This window comes from Phallusia mammillata, chromosome 4 (genome assembly GCF_965637545.1).
Source record: "Phallusia mammillata chromosome 4, kaPhaMamm4.hap1.1, whole genome shotgun sequence".
NCBI lineage: Eukaryota > Metazoa > Chordata > Ascidiacea > Phlebobranchia > Ascidiidae > Phallusia > Phallusia mammillata.
In genome coordinates this window covers 18,507,716-18,523,047 of record NC_137255.1, presented here as the reverse complement: position 1 = coordinate 18,523,047, position 15,332 = coordinate 18,507,716, and the positions used below count along the sequence as shown (strand labels likewise).

The 15,332-nt window shown below is 36.8% G+C and overlaps 1 protein-coding gene across 3 annotated transcripts; it reads right to left on the bottom strand.

Moving 5' to 3' along the window:
- Positions 1–450: 450 nt before the first annotated feature.
- Positions 451–15,220, bottom strand: LOC145223376 (exocyst complex component 6B-like). 3 transcript variants are annotated; one of them, XM_080089796.1, is made up of 18 exons: positions 14,878–15,220; positions 14,191–14,356; positions 13,832–14,016; positions 13,492–13,696; positions 12,738–13,250; positions 11,664–12,299; positions 9,602–9,801; positions 9,421–9,541; positions 9,276–9,347; positions 8,549–8,735; positions 6,890–7,016; positions 6,255–6,366; positions 5,637–5,798; positions 4,680–4,832; positions 4,222–4,363; positions 3,595–3,781; positions 2,781–2,893; positions 451–688 (listed from the first exon to the last, which is right to left on the bottom strand). In XM_080089796.1, exons 1-18 carry the CDS (start codon positions 15,006–15,008, stop codon positions 618–620), a joined length of 3,483 nt encoding a protein of 1,160 aa, XP_079945922.1. In that variant the 5' UTR covers positions 15,009–15,220; the 3' UTR covers positions 451–617. The 3 variants fall into 3 exon arrangements, with proteins under 3 accessions (XP_079945922.1, XP_079945920.1, XP_079945921.1); XM_080089795.1 differs by lacking the exons at positions 451–688; positions 11,664–12,299 and adding exons at positions 843–1,516; positions 1,862–1,903 and having other exon boundaries at positions 14,878–15,208; XM_080089794.1 differs by lacking the exon at positions 11,664–12,299 and having other exon boundaries at positions 14,878–15,212.
- Positions 15,221–15,332: the final 112 nt, after the last annotated feature.

Genomic DNA, 15,332 nt, shown 5'->3' with positions numbered 1-15,332 from the left:
GGGGTCGCGATGACAGTAGGCCTAATTTAAAACTGCCAATTTGCAACTCCGTTTAAAATCTATCACGCAAGTTGCAACGTTCTAGCGTTCTGCTAAAACCCAACTGAAGCAGCTTCGGAATTGCCACATATTATAGCTGCAAAGCTGGGAAAACCGGTTTGGGAATCCTAATACCATCAGGTCTCACAGTCAGCATTTGTTTTGTTTAGCTTGTAAATGACTGCGTGTTTCCGGTGGTTCTGTGGGAAACTTAAAGGGTTAGTGGAAACTTTTGCATTCGGCCACGAGTCACGTGACAGAACTGCCACGTATAATTGCAGAACTCCAAGGCCGAATTTACGCCTGCGATTGGTCAGTTAATCTGCATTAAATCACGCGAGTGTTTTCATTTAGTTCTTTGTAAATAGTAAAAACCTCTCTCTTTGTTTGGGCAAGAACATACGGGACACCCACGTTGGACGGACTTTTTGTACACAAACCGTACAGTGTAAAATACACGTAGATAATTATATCTGCAGATAAGGCTTGGAACGGAATAAAACAACACAGCAGCTAAATCACAATGAAATAATGCAATATACGTCTCCAAGTGCTATAGTTAGTGCTTTTAGTCATGTTTACATTCTCTTCGCAACGCCCCTTTTGCTTTGGCTGAGCTTGCGACGTGGGACGCAGAGCAGGCTCCAGTCTGTGGCAAAGTAAAATCGGTTAAGTAGTGCGCAAGTGTAAAATTGTTACAGCAAATGACTGGGTCGGTGATGTTGCCTGCAATACCATGTATAAAAGCCTGTCACGCCTTGTTGCAAGCTCAGCACCTAGGTATCCTGACCACACCATGGACATTTTCGATTATATAAGCGTTTATTTAGTAGATCTGGAATCAGCAACGCTGCAAGAAAAAAAAACAGCGCTCGCGATTCATGCTGTTACAAGCGTGAAGGATAGGATCAATAAAAGTGGAGACCAAGAAAGACGAGGAAAGAGATACAAGGTGATAACGGAGCAACGTCTAACAGCAATCCCGATAAAACAGTAGAGAGCAGAATAAAATCCACTTTAAGCACCTGGAATACACGCAGGCTTTACGATCTTAACGTCAAAACATTGACCATGGTGCGATGTTTTAGAATGACAAGCGCATTAGCGCTATAAAGAAACTGTCGCAATAACACAGGCTTAGATATATTTCAGTCCAAATTAAGTGCGATGTACATAAATAATGCGCCACATTTCAAAAAGGGTATTAAGTTGCATATTGCTCGCCAATCGACAAACCACCAAGCATGTAGTTCAGTCAGGTTGGGTATTTATATTCTTGGCATTTATGTAGAATTAGACACACTAAAAAGTCCTCACTTGATGGGGTTTAACTTTCTTTGATTGTTATGGTAAACTACTTTAACGAGAAATGTAATGTTTGCAACAAAGGGACCAAGGGGACTGGGGCAGTACTGGAGTCACTTTCGACTTGAACTGAAGAAACGCTTCCGTTTGCGTGGACTTGCAACATCTCCGTCTGCTTGGTGGAAAGAAACCAGAAAATATTGGACACGGTTTAGCTGAACGTTATCATGCTTTTTGAATAATATTTTGTTTATTGTAATTAGTTTGTATTGTCACATGCTACTGGTTATGGTATTGTACTTGTTAGACAGTCAACTTTATATTGGTCATAAACAAGGCAAAGTTGCACACATCTATAGAATTATGGTGGCTTTCTAAACGGCCAGATATGTAGTAAAACTGTAATAGGTAAAATATGAAGCAATTTCAAATAAATAAGGACCACCAATCATAAAAATAACTGCCAAATCACAAACATATATAGGCTTAATTTTATGGATATCAAAAAGGTTCGCACCGTTTCGAATCCATCGAGTCCTCTTCACCGGTGTTCAAGCAGCTGTTTATTCGACCAGAAAGCAGCGGAAACAAAAAAGAACATTGGAATAAGCGAACATAATAGGATCACCGCAACAAAAATTTGATTGCTAAAAAGCTAAAGCTTTGTTTTGTCCCTGTCTTAATGAAAATGTCTACAGCTATGAAAGAACTAGCGAAAACTATTCGGTTTTGTTAATTTTGGTGACATTTAATTGTATTTTTTGTAAAATATCAATTGCAATTGTGAGATTGAGATACTAGATGGGCCAATCAGGTCGTTCTTGACATGCGTCACCTCCAACAAGCCGAAAAATTAAAAGCAGACTAAACTGGTAAGAAACATGGCAACATCAACGACCCATTGTGTTATGCTGCGTATTGGCCCAACATTATTAGAACAATAACACAGAGGCACCAATAACAGTGTGCAAACACAAAACAATATGAAACTAAAAATAATTTGCGAAGTACTTGCATTTTGTTCAATGTAAGTCACTACCAAACAATTCAAAGCAGAGGTTGTCAACCCAAGAGGTAATTTTTTTAAATAATTTTTAGATAAATTTAAAAAGACATAGGTTTGGGAACTTCTAAAAAAATAAAAAAATTATTTACAAATGAGGTCCATACTGTTATTTCTACATTTGAACGCTAACTACATACTGTTAACATAGGTAAGAGACTAAGCTTTCGCAATAGTTTTGCTTGGATTTTGTCTCCGAAAGCGATCAGGGATTTGAGAAACCTCTGATTTGAACAAACCATCGGTATGGGTTAACAAACAAAAAGCATGCTCCTTCAATTAAAATGTTTCCGAGATTAAATCAGGCCGTGCACCAAGCGTTGAATGCAAGTCATAATTACATTGTATGATGTCATCCCTTTTTTTCACTTACCGTTTACAATCCCGCGCAGCTGCCTTACAACTGTTTCCAGAAGCTTCTTTTTCTCGCGTTCTTGTTTGCTTAAGGATGTGAAAATGTTTCGATGGCCCCTTTCCTCCTTGATTCTAAAAACAAAGTGTTTTACTCCCAACATTCCGATGCTCCGGGTTACGTAACTGTTTTTGGAATATTTGACGTCACAAGGACTGTCGACTGTGACAACAAACAAGCGACGGTCGCCATGTGGTCAACGCTGTCAAGTAGATTTGTTCGAGTGCGTGTTTGTTTATCACCCGGTGGTCAGTAGTCCATATTTGACCCAATGCCCTTGTCTATATGCGCAGAAAAAAACTACTAAACAAGTGGTTTTCAACTGGTAGTCCATACACCAAATGTGGTCTATGATGATATTTGGGAGATTGGTGATAAACGCAAGTTTGTTGCATATTATAAGTAGAATAGTGATGTCAAAATGGTTGTCAATCATTTTGTCACTGATAAAAATTCGGTTTTGTAAAAATATTTTTTAAGCTAAAAAGCTTGTTGTAAATGCATTATTCAAAAACTTAAAAAACGAATGGTCCACGACATTCTTTCATTTCAACTAGTGGTCCACAAACTGAATGAGTTGTGAACCACTGATCTTACCGAATCATGTAAAGAAACTGGTTCGATATAACCTGTAGGCCTATGTTAAGATTTACATGTGACAGTGCCGCTATTGTCGGACAGCATGAGAATATACAATTCATTAAAGGAAACAATTTGATATAAAAACCCATGCTAACATGGGAATGTTCCCCAAACTAGTGACACAAAAACATACTTCTCTAACAAATTGAGCGCGGTGCCGGGGTTGACGCGAAGATATTTGCTGTTTCCGCTGCCGTAATCGGCCAAATACGATGACCAATCCCATGAGAGGAAGAGATCGAGAAGTTGACGCAACTCGACGAAACTCATTTGCAGAGCTCCATCCTGGAAGCCTGGAACCGGTTCCGAGTTGGAGAAAACTAGAAACGAAACGACTTGGTTGCTTTAAAATGCTATGAGCAAATGTATAAAAGCCTATGAAGATTTAAGTTTCCATGTCTATACAAGGCTACATAAAAAAGACAAGTGTATATAAACGGGTGTAACTGATGTGGCCTTTATATCACTGATGATGGCATGAGCATTTGCCGAAACGTTTAAACAATAAAGCATGTCGCTTTTTACATCTATTTGGGCCGTTATTTTCACCATTAAAATATCCAAACACTATACAAACAAATTTATTTCTTGTAGCCTTGTAGGGTATTACAGTTCAGTAGATGGGTTAGCTATGCCACCGTATAGAAAAGTGCTAAAAAATAGATGCAGATTAGTCCCTCTTTTGCCATTCTTTCATATTATATGTAAAGTGGACCAATACCACTCATTACGTCATAACCGCTGATTTTTTTCGACTCACGTTCACATTGCATCACATCCAGGTTAAATTGTTGCAGAGCTGCCATGGTGATGAGCTTAATGTCGCGATCCATAATCAGTTCCATTAAACTCGTGCTGATATGACGACATGCCGACATACAGGCAGTTTGTGCAACATTTGACTGTGGAAACACAAATAGTTTTAAACAAAGGCACAGATTGGCCGATAAAATGAGGAACGCAACACTACATACCCAAAGGCCATTTTTTTACCTCAATTTGCTTTGACGGTTCAAAACAAACGTTTGACAAAATACTTTTAAAAAAGTTTAAATCCTCTGTAATTGTTATTTTACTTTAAACCAAAAAGTATTTTGCAAGAAGTTTTGTTTGGGGTTTGTAGTGAACAACACATCCCACAACACAACAAAATGTTAAGAGCGTAGTAGATTATTACAGAAATTTTGACATTTCACGTATGCGCAGCAGAAACAATACCGGAAGGTTGGTAAAGACTTCGAAGTTGTGTTGCAGGAAGGCGATGAGATCGAGCAAATATCTGCTTGCCCTTCCACGCGGTTCTTTCATGTTCCAATCATACTCAGCAAGCTCGAAAAACTCATCAATCTTACTGTTCAGCTTGTTGTATATCTGCGTTAAATGAGGCCACAGTGTAAATAAACGTTCACGTGCTCAAACATTGATCACTGGAACATAAACATGTTGAAAAACATGCTCGGTTTTTCAAATACAATGTAATCAAACGGTACAAATAAATGAAGGCGTATTATTTGATCGTCATTATCACCCATGGGATATTCACAAATGTCGTTAAAAATACTTTATGAGGGTGTATGCCTGTCAACATATCCAAAATTGAAATGTTCAGGACATCTGTGGAGAAGCAAGGATTTTCATTCTTACAGTAAACATAGTGGAGAAATTTCACTGCCACGTTTTCGGCTTTGAAACTAGTTATCATTCCACAAAATGAAAATTAAAAAGTTCTCAACCCTCTGTAACACTGAAATGTGCATTTTCAAATGTTTGAGCAATAAACTAACAAAGATACAATTCATACACAACATGTTGTCCCGCGGCCGATTCTCCGAAAACAAAGACATATTCAGGAAACATGGTCGCAAATTGAGATATCAGCAACGTTCTTTAGCATATGCCAAACCCACAACAAGTTTGAGGTTAATATTTCAGCGTGATGTATGACCTTCATCACAACAATGCCAGTATTTCCTTTATGCGTTGATCATGGTTTAATGTTAGCCAATACGGAACCCCAAGAAGACATTAGCAATTTAAACAGTTCTTGGTCCAAATTCCCTAAAGTAAGTCGTCCAGTTGTAACACCTATTTCTTTCACAGTCAGAACGTCGATTTTTGGCAAACACAAATATTTTTTTCAGTACCGAATCGTATTTGCGACAGAAGATGCCTCACCTGAGATTCTGTTCCGTTCCGCGCGTCTTTGAACGTTGAAACTCCGACCAACTTTGCAGAGTGTGCGCTTCCCACTCTGACTCCAGTGATCGAGTGGACAAACTCCTCAACGTGACGACACGAGTTCTCCAAGTGTGTCGTGTTCACAATAATTTGTACCAGCTAAAAAGCAAGTCACGTTCTAAAGAAAATTGCTAATTTCTAGGGATTAAAGTGAGATGCTCGGTGCTCGACCAAACAGAACATTTGCAGTTTTGGCACATCCCTACTAATTTCTAAACAGTTTAGGCGCAACCACTGGTTTGTAATGTGAGAATACTCCAACCTAACACTTATGCTTCCCAATTGACACTAAACTTCCACACAAGCCAGACTCTCCACGAACGTGCACCGAATTAAAGTCGGCAATCCATATACAAGTTGGTCAATGTGGCATTGCCTTTCCTCGATGCAGAAGCCAAAATATATTTTGTGTAATTCATTCACAAAATTTAACACATGTTTGTAAATGAGCGTACGTAATAACTACGCATTTGTAAGAAGGTAGTTTTTACGTGGTTTGGAAAGTTTTCGCTGCTTGCTGCAAACGAAGTGTTTGAAATGTCGCCCTAGGCTTACCTCAGTAAGACCTAGAGAAGGTTTCTGCACCAAGGTCTGAAGGCCGGATGCCAGCGTCCGTGTTAGCAGCAGGTTTGTTGATTTTCTGATCATGTCATCCACTTCCGTCGAACTGTAATGATAAAAATGGCATGGTAGAATGTATGGGCTTGCAGCATGGCAAACAAACACTGTTATTGCTAGACCATGTGAGTATTTATTAATTGGCTCATGATTAAAATGCTAAAAACAACAGTTAAGTAGCATTGTCGTTGACTGTATTACACTTGATTGTATATAAAAAATCATTTTTAGTACTGTTGTCTCAAATTATATGCATGTTATCTTATTCACAAAGAACATTAAGTTTTACCAATCTCATGTCTTTGAAATTTATGACTGTAAGAATGGATAGAAAAGCGTTTAAATACATAGAAAAGCATTAACTATAAACTGTACAGTAGTAAAAATGTGCCTCATCTTTGAACTGTCCTGTGCTTTACTGTAGAACCACAAAGTGCAAAATTGTGTAAAAGCCAGTTAGTGTCCTTGACATTACAGGGTGCATTGCATTGGCATTCTTCTACACACCCTATTGTGGTTAAACCAGGAAGGAAACTGAGGCAGCTCCAAGAATACAAAAAACACAGACTGACCTGAGGTGCAGGTCCTCACAGTACTTGAGGCAGGCAAGGATAAATTGCTTGATTTCGTTGTATATTCGAGGCACAAATTTGGAGAAAGGCAGCTTTTTAGGGTAAATTGCATTTTCAAAGTTTGGATCTGTCAGTAGAGAAAAATAACAGTACTGTGCCAATTACAAGATCAAAATAAAAACACACCACACTTTATCAACAGAAAACTACATGCAAACTATCTTTTCTTAATATTTGTGTGGGGAGGAGGATATTTGAATTAAGGTTTGGTGCAATCACCAGTAAAACTAGAAAGGTGGCTTTCTGATATACTTCCATTTTATATATTCTATACGATATTTACCAATTTACTATACACACCATTTGATCTACATATATGATTGTTTTTGCAAGCAAAAACAGATGGGTCCCCACACGCGTGTTTGTGCGGATTTAACGTACTGGTTATTTTTAGATTCTTAAGAAAAAACTTAACCAACTTTAGCAATAACCCAGCTTTAAAAGTTTTGTCCGTATTCTTTTTGCATCATTATTGTCATATAATTACAAAAAAAACAGTACATAAGAACGGGGAAAAAACTTTTAACTTAATCTCATGCTTTGACCTTGATATTGTCGTTCAAGGTCAGTTTTTAACACAATTTTCCACAACTGAAAATGTGCTTGATACTCAATAAAACGACATAGCATAGCTGCGCAAAAACAGCTGATTTCTAATCACCGAAACGACTGTCTCGTAAAACGCCTGTCCGGATGTCAAGCTGAGAAATCCCGCTGCATTCACCCGCCTTAATCGTAAACAAGTGAATTACTCCCTTGAGAGTTGAGACTTCTATCTGACTGAACGTGTACACATATTATGGGCTGTAAAAGTAACTATTTGGCTGATTAAGGCAAAATTTTAAGTACTGAACGAATAACCTACTGCAAACAATTGTTTAACATTTCAGCACATTAGGGCTTGTATTTTTGGCCTAAAACTTATTATTTGGGGGTTTAAGGGGTAAAATGGGTGAAATAACTAACATCTGTGCAAATTTGAATACATGTAAAGCACTCTTTCTTGACCAAACGCATTTAACAAACCAGCGTTAGACAGAAATGAATATTTGGGGGTTTAAGGGGTGAATCAAAAAAAAGATACAAAATTCTCTGAAATATCTTATATTGCACCAAACAACACAGCATATCACTCAGAGATGATGTACTTTAGTCAGTACAGCCGTTTTTAAAAAAATACGTTTTGGGGGCCTGCGGGTGAACCGCTGGGTCATTTGGGGTCAAACTTCAGGAGGATCAAATTTGGATTAATAACTAACATTTGTGTAAATTTCATTAAATTTGGAGCACTCTTTCTTGACCAAACGTGTTTAACAAACCAGCGTTAGACAGAAAAAAGAAAAAAAGAAAAAAAATACGGACAAAAACAATGTGTCCCCTTCATAGAAGGGGACCCATAAAAAAAAAACTTGGCACAGTTGGTACTGTTGTGCTGTGAACTAGGTGGATTGGCATGTACAATATAATGCTGTAAGTCAACATTACTAATAATGCACCACTAAGCAAATACCAACCATACAATGGTTCAGTGCAAACAATTTCATGTTGATACAATAGGGGCACAAAGTTCATTCCTGCATAATACAGACAGCAACTAACCTTCATAAGGAAATGAACTGAGGACCATTTGTTCCTGACTTTCACTCTCCACAAGCATAGGAGTGTAATTGTCCTCATTAAAAACATCATTAAACTTTTGTGCCCATCGCTTCAGTAAGATTTCACCATACTGATCCCGCAACTCCATAAGCAAGGTAAAAAGTCTTGTGACAGAAAAGCCATATGCCTAAAATAATCAAAACATTCACTAAATATTAAAGATTGACAAGAAAAATTATATTTATTTTCAGGGTAAAATCAGTTAGCTATCATATACAGAACAAACATATTTTACTTATGCAGGCATCTTCAGTGTATTCAAATGACAAGGAAAACAAAAATATAGTTTATTTGAGAAGAACAGACACCAACAGGTTTTTTTTTAAGGTTTGGTTTGGCCGCTAAGTAGTTTTAAGAGACCGCAAGTGTTTCATTTAAATACCAAAAAATAGCCATATTTGCTTAAACGAATTATTTATTAGGCTACTGGCAGTGCCGTGAACTATTTGATCGTAGGCTATATTCGTATTATCGACAAGACATAGCGAGAAACAACCATTACTTTTCTACTGTAGTTGCAATTCCAAATTTTGGGAAACCGCTGGAGAAATTTGGGGGAACGTTTCGGTCCCCCAAAACACCTTAAAAAAACACTGGACACCAATATGAAAATTAGAAACAGCACATGCTGAATACACAAAATGCTGCAACTAAATAGTTAACTTACTTTTAGAGTGTCAGCAAATATCACTATGAGGTTTTTGACATTCATCATTAAGGCAGCATCACTACGATAACCCTGCAAAAAAATAAGAAATGTGATGTTGTCTAATTATTTTCTAGCAGTTGCAGTATGTTTTTTTGGAACTTACTGAGTCTGCCTGTAGCACAGCCACAAGTTTGGATATGGCCAAATCCCACAAATCATCAATAAATTGCCTAGATATTAAATTCGGAGCAGTGTGTAAGACGTGATCTTCAACAACGAAAAACCTAAAACCATATTTCATATAATACAAACAAAACTGTTAATTTTATCACAGTATTGCTTACCCTACAATCTGGTAAAAATACTGTGCATAAGTTTCTGTGTTGTCCGTCATAACGGCAGGAGGCTGCAGAACCAATCTGGCTTGGTTCTTCCTTTGTGTGCGATAGTACGATTCAAAAACTGCCCTTGAGCCCACAAGGCCAAAGATGTGCAGGCATTTGTATACTGGGGAAAAATCCACCAAATCAGAGGCCGAAAGATCCTGCATTTAAAAATAAATGTAAGTACCAAATATGCTCATGAAAATTAAACGGATAGAATAGTTGATGAAAAATGGAATTTTTTAATCAGTATTTTAGATTTTGATTGATACTGTATTGGAGTTTAATGTCCCGGAAACATTCAATAGAGTGGAATTACAGACAATTCTTATTGATTGCAATCTGGGCAATTACGACCAGTTCTGTTTTATTGCATACCAAATTCCAAACTTAATGACATATTACAGTTTGTCAAAAAAGTTTAAAATATTTGACTTGCTTTTAGTCAGAATCATCATCTGTAGGCATCCTGGTACACTGAAGATAAATGTATTGTATATATTTTTGATGACCTAAGAATTCAATTGATTGCAAGTACATTATTGCAGACATTGCACAGTTAAGTCGTATCATATGCTAAACCTAAAGGTGGTGACATATGTGTGTAAATCAGTGGTTCTTAACCTTTTTATAACGGCTGAACCCCTACGATATTCTTCAAGTTACATCCTATACGTTTTTAACCCATTGTGGTTGGTGGGTCGTATTCAGTTTTTGTTCAAACGTAGTGCCAACAGTTACTGTTTGACATTTTGTTAAATTCTGACATAATAATAATGCAATCAACCTGTTTCAGGATTGCTTTAATTCCGGCAATTTTAAGTTTTTACCAAAATGAAGCATTGTATTTTCATTTGTACACAAACATGAAAAAGATTGCTACCTACAAAATCCCGTTGCTTTTCTGCTTACGAACAACGCGCACAGTGCTCTTTGTTACATAAAAAAAAAAAAAAAAAAAATCTTAGTGCAGGTGTGCACAGCCTTTTTGCTAAGACAGCCGCATCGTAGATTTTTATTTCACCAACGGCCGCCATTCACCTGCCTTTTTGTTTTAAAATACTTGATTTATATCATATATATACCATCTAAAAGCGCCCAAAAATCCCAGGTTAATTTGTAGCTTGGTGCACAGATTGAGCTGCACAGCGTGGAGATCAGTCTTTAAGTGTTTATGATGTCATAATCCATATTGTGATGCTTGTGGAACCTGTTTTGTTTGCACACAATAGACGTACAAAAAGTCTGACGCATATGGTTATTAGGCTGGCAATACTAATTTGTACCACAAAAACTGTTTAGAGCAGATTAAAAATCAAAATATTTAGCAAAGAGTTTTATTTACGTCAGGGCCGTACAAACTCGACTCTGCGTCGGCATGCAGCCGTACGACCGCAGGTTGTGCACCCCTGCCTTAGTGTAACGTTCCAGCGTTAAGATATTTGTCAAATAAAAATGCCATTTTTTAGCGACTATAGACCCTAAAGTTTGAAGAAAACTGGTATTTGTATTATACCTCAAAAATACCTTCGTCGAACCCCTGATTCGGCTTTGCCGGACCCCGGTTAAGAACTACTGGTGTAAATGGTTAGACATCTGTAGATGATTGCAGTGTTAATTGGTTAAAAAAAAACAATTTCTCTTGCAGCACACACTAACATAATCAGAATGTTAAATTCCTAAAGTGTGATGACAAGCTGCAGTTGTATATTTAACTTGATTTATATGTAGATTTTTAGGGAGTTTATAAAAATGCAACATTAACACCTGAAAAAATCTCAATACATAACATTCATTAATTGGTGTTCGTTAAAAATTATGTTGTTTTTTTTCTCCATGAAGTAATTTTGATATCGATATCAATTAGACAAATTGAACTGACAATCAATGTTCAAGGGTTGACAAAAGTCAGTTTGCAACAGCTTTAATTGTTAACCTGCAATCACATCACTTTTTATCGATCACTGCAATTGTTTCTGTATTCTGATCGCTCCATTTTCCAAAAGGTATAAAAAAAACATACATGATAAATTCTAGGCATTTGCCAATCTCTTGTCTTCTGCCATTTAGGCAAAATCATTTCTTCAACTAAAGAAGCACGCTGTGTTTGCAAATCAGTTACAAGATGAAGGAAACTTGATGGACCACCATCAACACTTTCTGGAGGCTTATTAGAGGAATCACTTTTCTTCTCTGTATTTTGCAAGGGTTTAGCACTGGTATTATCAGTTTTTACATCAGAAACAACATTTACTGTTGACCGTGCAGCACCAGGACTGTCATTATTGTTCTCTGTGTCAGCAGTTTTTTCATCAGGTGGAACTGGTACTTTGGGGGCAGCTTTTTTCTTTTTCCTTCTTGGAGGTGCTTTAATTGGCAATGCTTCACTGCCCGGAGAAACAGAACCACTTGTTTCCAAACCGTTGCTTTCCAAAGAAGGATTGTTGGTAATATCTGCAATTGACTGGGGCTCAGCAGTTTTAACTGGTTTGGAATCGTTTTCAGAACGTGGAATAACTACTGACTGTTTCTCTTCATCTTCTAAAAATGGATTTCCCTCTGGTTCACTGTCTTTTGGCTGATCTGTGTTTACTGACTCTATAGGGTCGTGAGAGGAAGCTGTATCCGGTTCAAGAAATGGATTTGTGTCTTCCTGTGACTGTGTGAAAATTCTCGCAATATAAATGAATAGTTTTCCAAAAGCTTGGAATAAATTTTGTTCAAGGGAAGTAATAAAGATTGTTGGGCAGGGCATTTTACCAAATATGGTGGAGGTTTATTTTCATTGTAAATTATGTCAATAAGTTAATGTTAAGGTTTGTTTGCAAGGGAAAAAACAGAAATAAGAAACAGTATCTGATGCTTCGCTGCTTGTTTGAGCGTTGTTTACCACCGGCCAAAAAAATAGCCATACCTTAACTGAGACAACAGCATGGGCTTATTCTGTTGTGGTTCCCAAACAGACATGTATAAAGTAACAAGAAAATGGCACTGTCAAGGTCGCTATTTGTTTTACTTTGAAAACTATATATATATTTATAAATTTATCACATAAGGTGTTTTTTTATTTAATTTCAACAAACAACTGAAACCTTACCTCATAGTTGAGACCTTTTAGTAGTTCTGTTGTGTCCACAAGAAGGCTTTTTGGCTCCTGTTTTAATGGTTCAATGGCAAACGGATTATAACCATTCACTTGCTGGGAATTGTCAGTTTCAGGAATATCTGAGGATTCTTGATCTAGGAATGGGTTGGAGTTATGCTCAACAGTTTCACTTCCGAAAGGGTTAGTGTCCTCATCAAAGGGATTTCGATTGTCCATAACCACTGGTGACTCTTCGTCAGAAAGGTCATCAAATGGATTAATCCTTGGTCTATGCTTAGGTGAAGCTGACTGGTTGGTATTTTTGGACTCTTGTTTTAGTTTGGTCGGTTTAGACTTTTTTGTGTTTATGTGATTTTTTACAGTTTCACTTTGGGTGGGTTTTATCCTGGCAGTGGGGCGATCTGCTTCAACAGCACTTTCATCATCTGTTGACTGTTTCTGATTCGGGTTTGCTTGTTTTGTTGATTCACTACATGGACTCTCCAAGTTGTGTTCTTTTTCCACCTAAACCAAAATAGTGCTGCTCAAAATACATTATGGTTTGTTGTTTCTTTCATTTTTATCCTTGTTTTGTGGGCACAAACATGTAATGTGCATGATAAGTCTATTGTAAGTTATCTGCCATAGGTAAGCTAAATATGTGAAGAACAAAGTAAGTACACAAAAAAGTTCAAATGAATGATGAAAGAAGATGACACTAATTCTTCCAAAAAAACATATAAATTTTCTTGTAAAACACACTAACCTGTTTCATGGCAACCATGCCAATTTTGTGAGAATTTTTTCGAACATTTTCCAGGAAGTCTTTAAGTTCAGACATGGAGACTTCTTTTATTTGCTCACGTATCTTTGGAATGTTGGTCAACATTATGTCACAAAAACGATATGAGTAAACCCGGGGTAGGTAAGTATGTTCCAATTGTTCCAGTGTTTTTAAAGCAGAATAATATCTAAAAAAATGAAAAACATATTCATAAGACAAACTGAAGGTAACACATCCTTATGATAACTATGTGTATACACAACACTTAAGGCAAGAGCCACAAGACGAATAATCTTATTGTTTGTTTGTCTTTGTCACCCACCTTCGAGCTTTCATCTGTTCACACATTTTTGCATACATTTGCAAAACAGGCAGACAAACAGTTAACTTCTCTATAGCAGAAGCAACATTGCACTGTTGTAAACGAGATTGAATAAGATCTTCACTTTTTCTAGCAACCTCCTTTCCAGACTCTTGAAGCTCTTTGTTGATTATGAGCGTTTGTGCCTACACAAAACATAAATAGGTGTTTTTGTTTATTTTTGGTATCTATTCATCAGATTGAAAACAGTTAACACAAAAATTTTCATTGACAAAAATATGCTAATGAAAAAAACACACACAAAAGCATGCAAATGTTAGTACAACAGTTAATCCAATCTAGTATTAAGTATTTCTTACTTTGAGCTTGTCTGCATCGGTCCGAACATTTATTAGTTCAGTGATGGACTCAATAAAACCTTGATAATGAAAATTGCACATCCTTTCGATGTCACGGTCATGCTGCTTTATTCGATTTTCAAGTCGTTCCAAGAATTTCCTGTGGTCATTTCCCTCATAAACCGCCCTTTAAACATAAAGAAAAGTTCAGCTATAATTTGATGCTTAAACACTAGCACTATTCGACCAGATTTTTCCTACAATCATATCAATCTTTCCTACTACTTGTCTTTCATGTGGTCAATATATAGACTTATACAAATAAAATTTAAATTTGTGAATCAACCTTGCGGTAATTGTCTGACAGGCCAAATATCCGCAGCAATATAATCATGGTATCTCTTATTTAATCAGTTGACTGATAAGTGTAATAAGTATTTTTAGTTTGATGCAACAGTGAATCTACTTCGAACATTTCCAATGAAAGTGATAGTGAAAGCTCAGAATGCTCTAATGAAGTAGTATTAGTGCTGTTATTTTACACATTAGATTTGTTACTGGTAAAACTAATAAACCCTAGCATGGAACTTGATGTTTTACAATGTTTTTACAGCTAGTGTTTGTCTTAGTTTTGTTCCTCTACTGGAAAAGCCAAAACTTTACAATCTTCAAGTTTAAATCTTTAAGCTGGATTTGTCTTTCAATTACCTCAGAGAAGCACCTATGAATGCTGTATCTGTAGTTTCTATTTCATTTAGGATACGTTCATGTTCACGGTCAGTTTTAGTTTCCTGTTCTTGAACAGGTTCTGGAGACTTTTCTTGATCAGCATACTCCATTGTAAAATTTCTTGTAATAATTCTAACTAGAACTGGTTGTTCAACCACCCCTTTTTGAAACCTGACATGATTTAGGCCAGTTTTACCTAATTAACATTAATAAGCAGAACGCGGTTATAGTCTTTGTAACTTTAGAGGGCTTTGGGGTACTCAGCTATTTATAGGCATTCAGCTACTGGTTGTTTCACAATTCAGACATGCATACTACTGAAAAAGATTTTTTTAATACTCTTCAAAGTAAAGTAAGCCTTGCTGGCGGCTGTAAGTGTGAAAAACTAATCTAGCCAAAAATAACCCGGTCCATTAATTACATTTGGTGTCGAC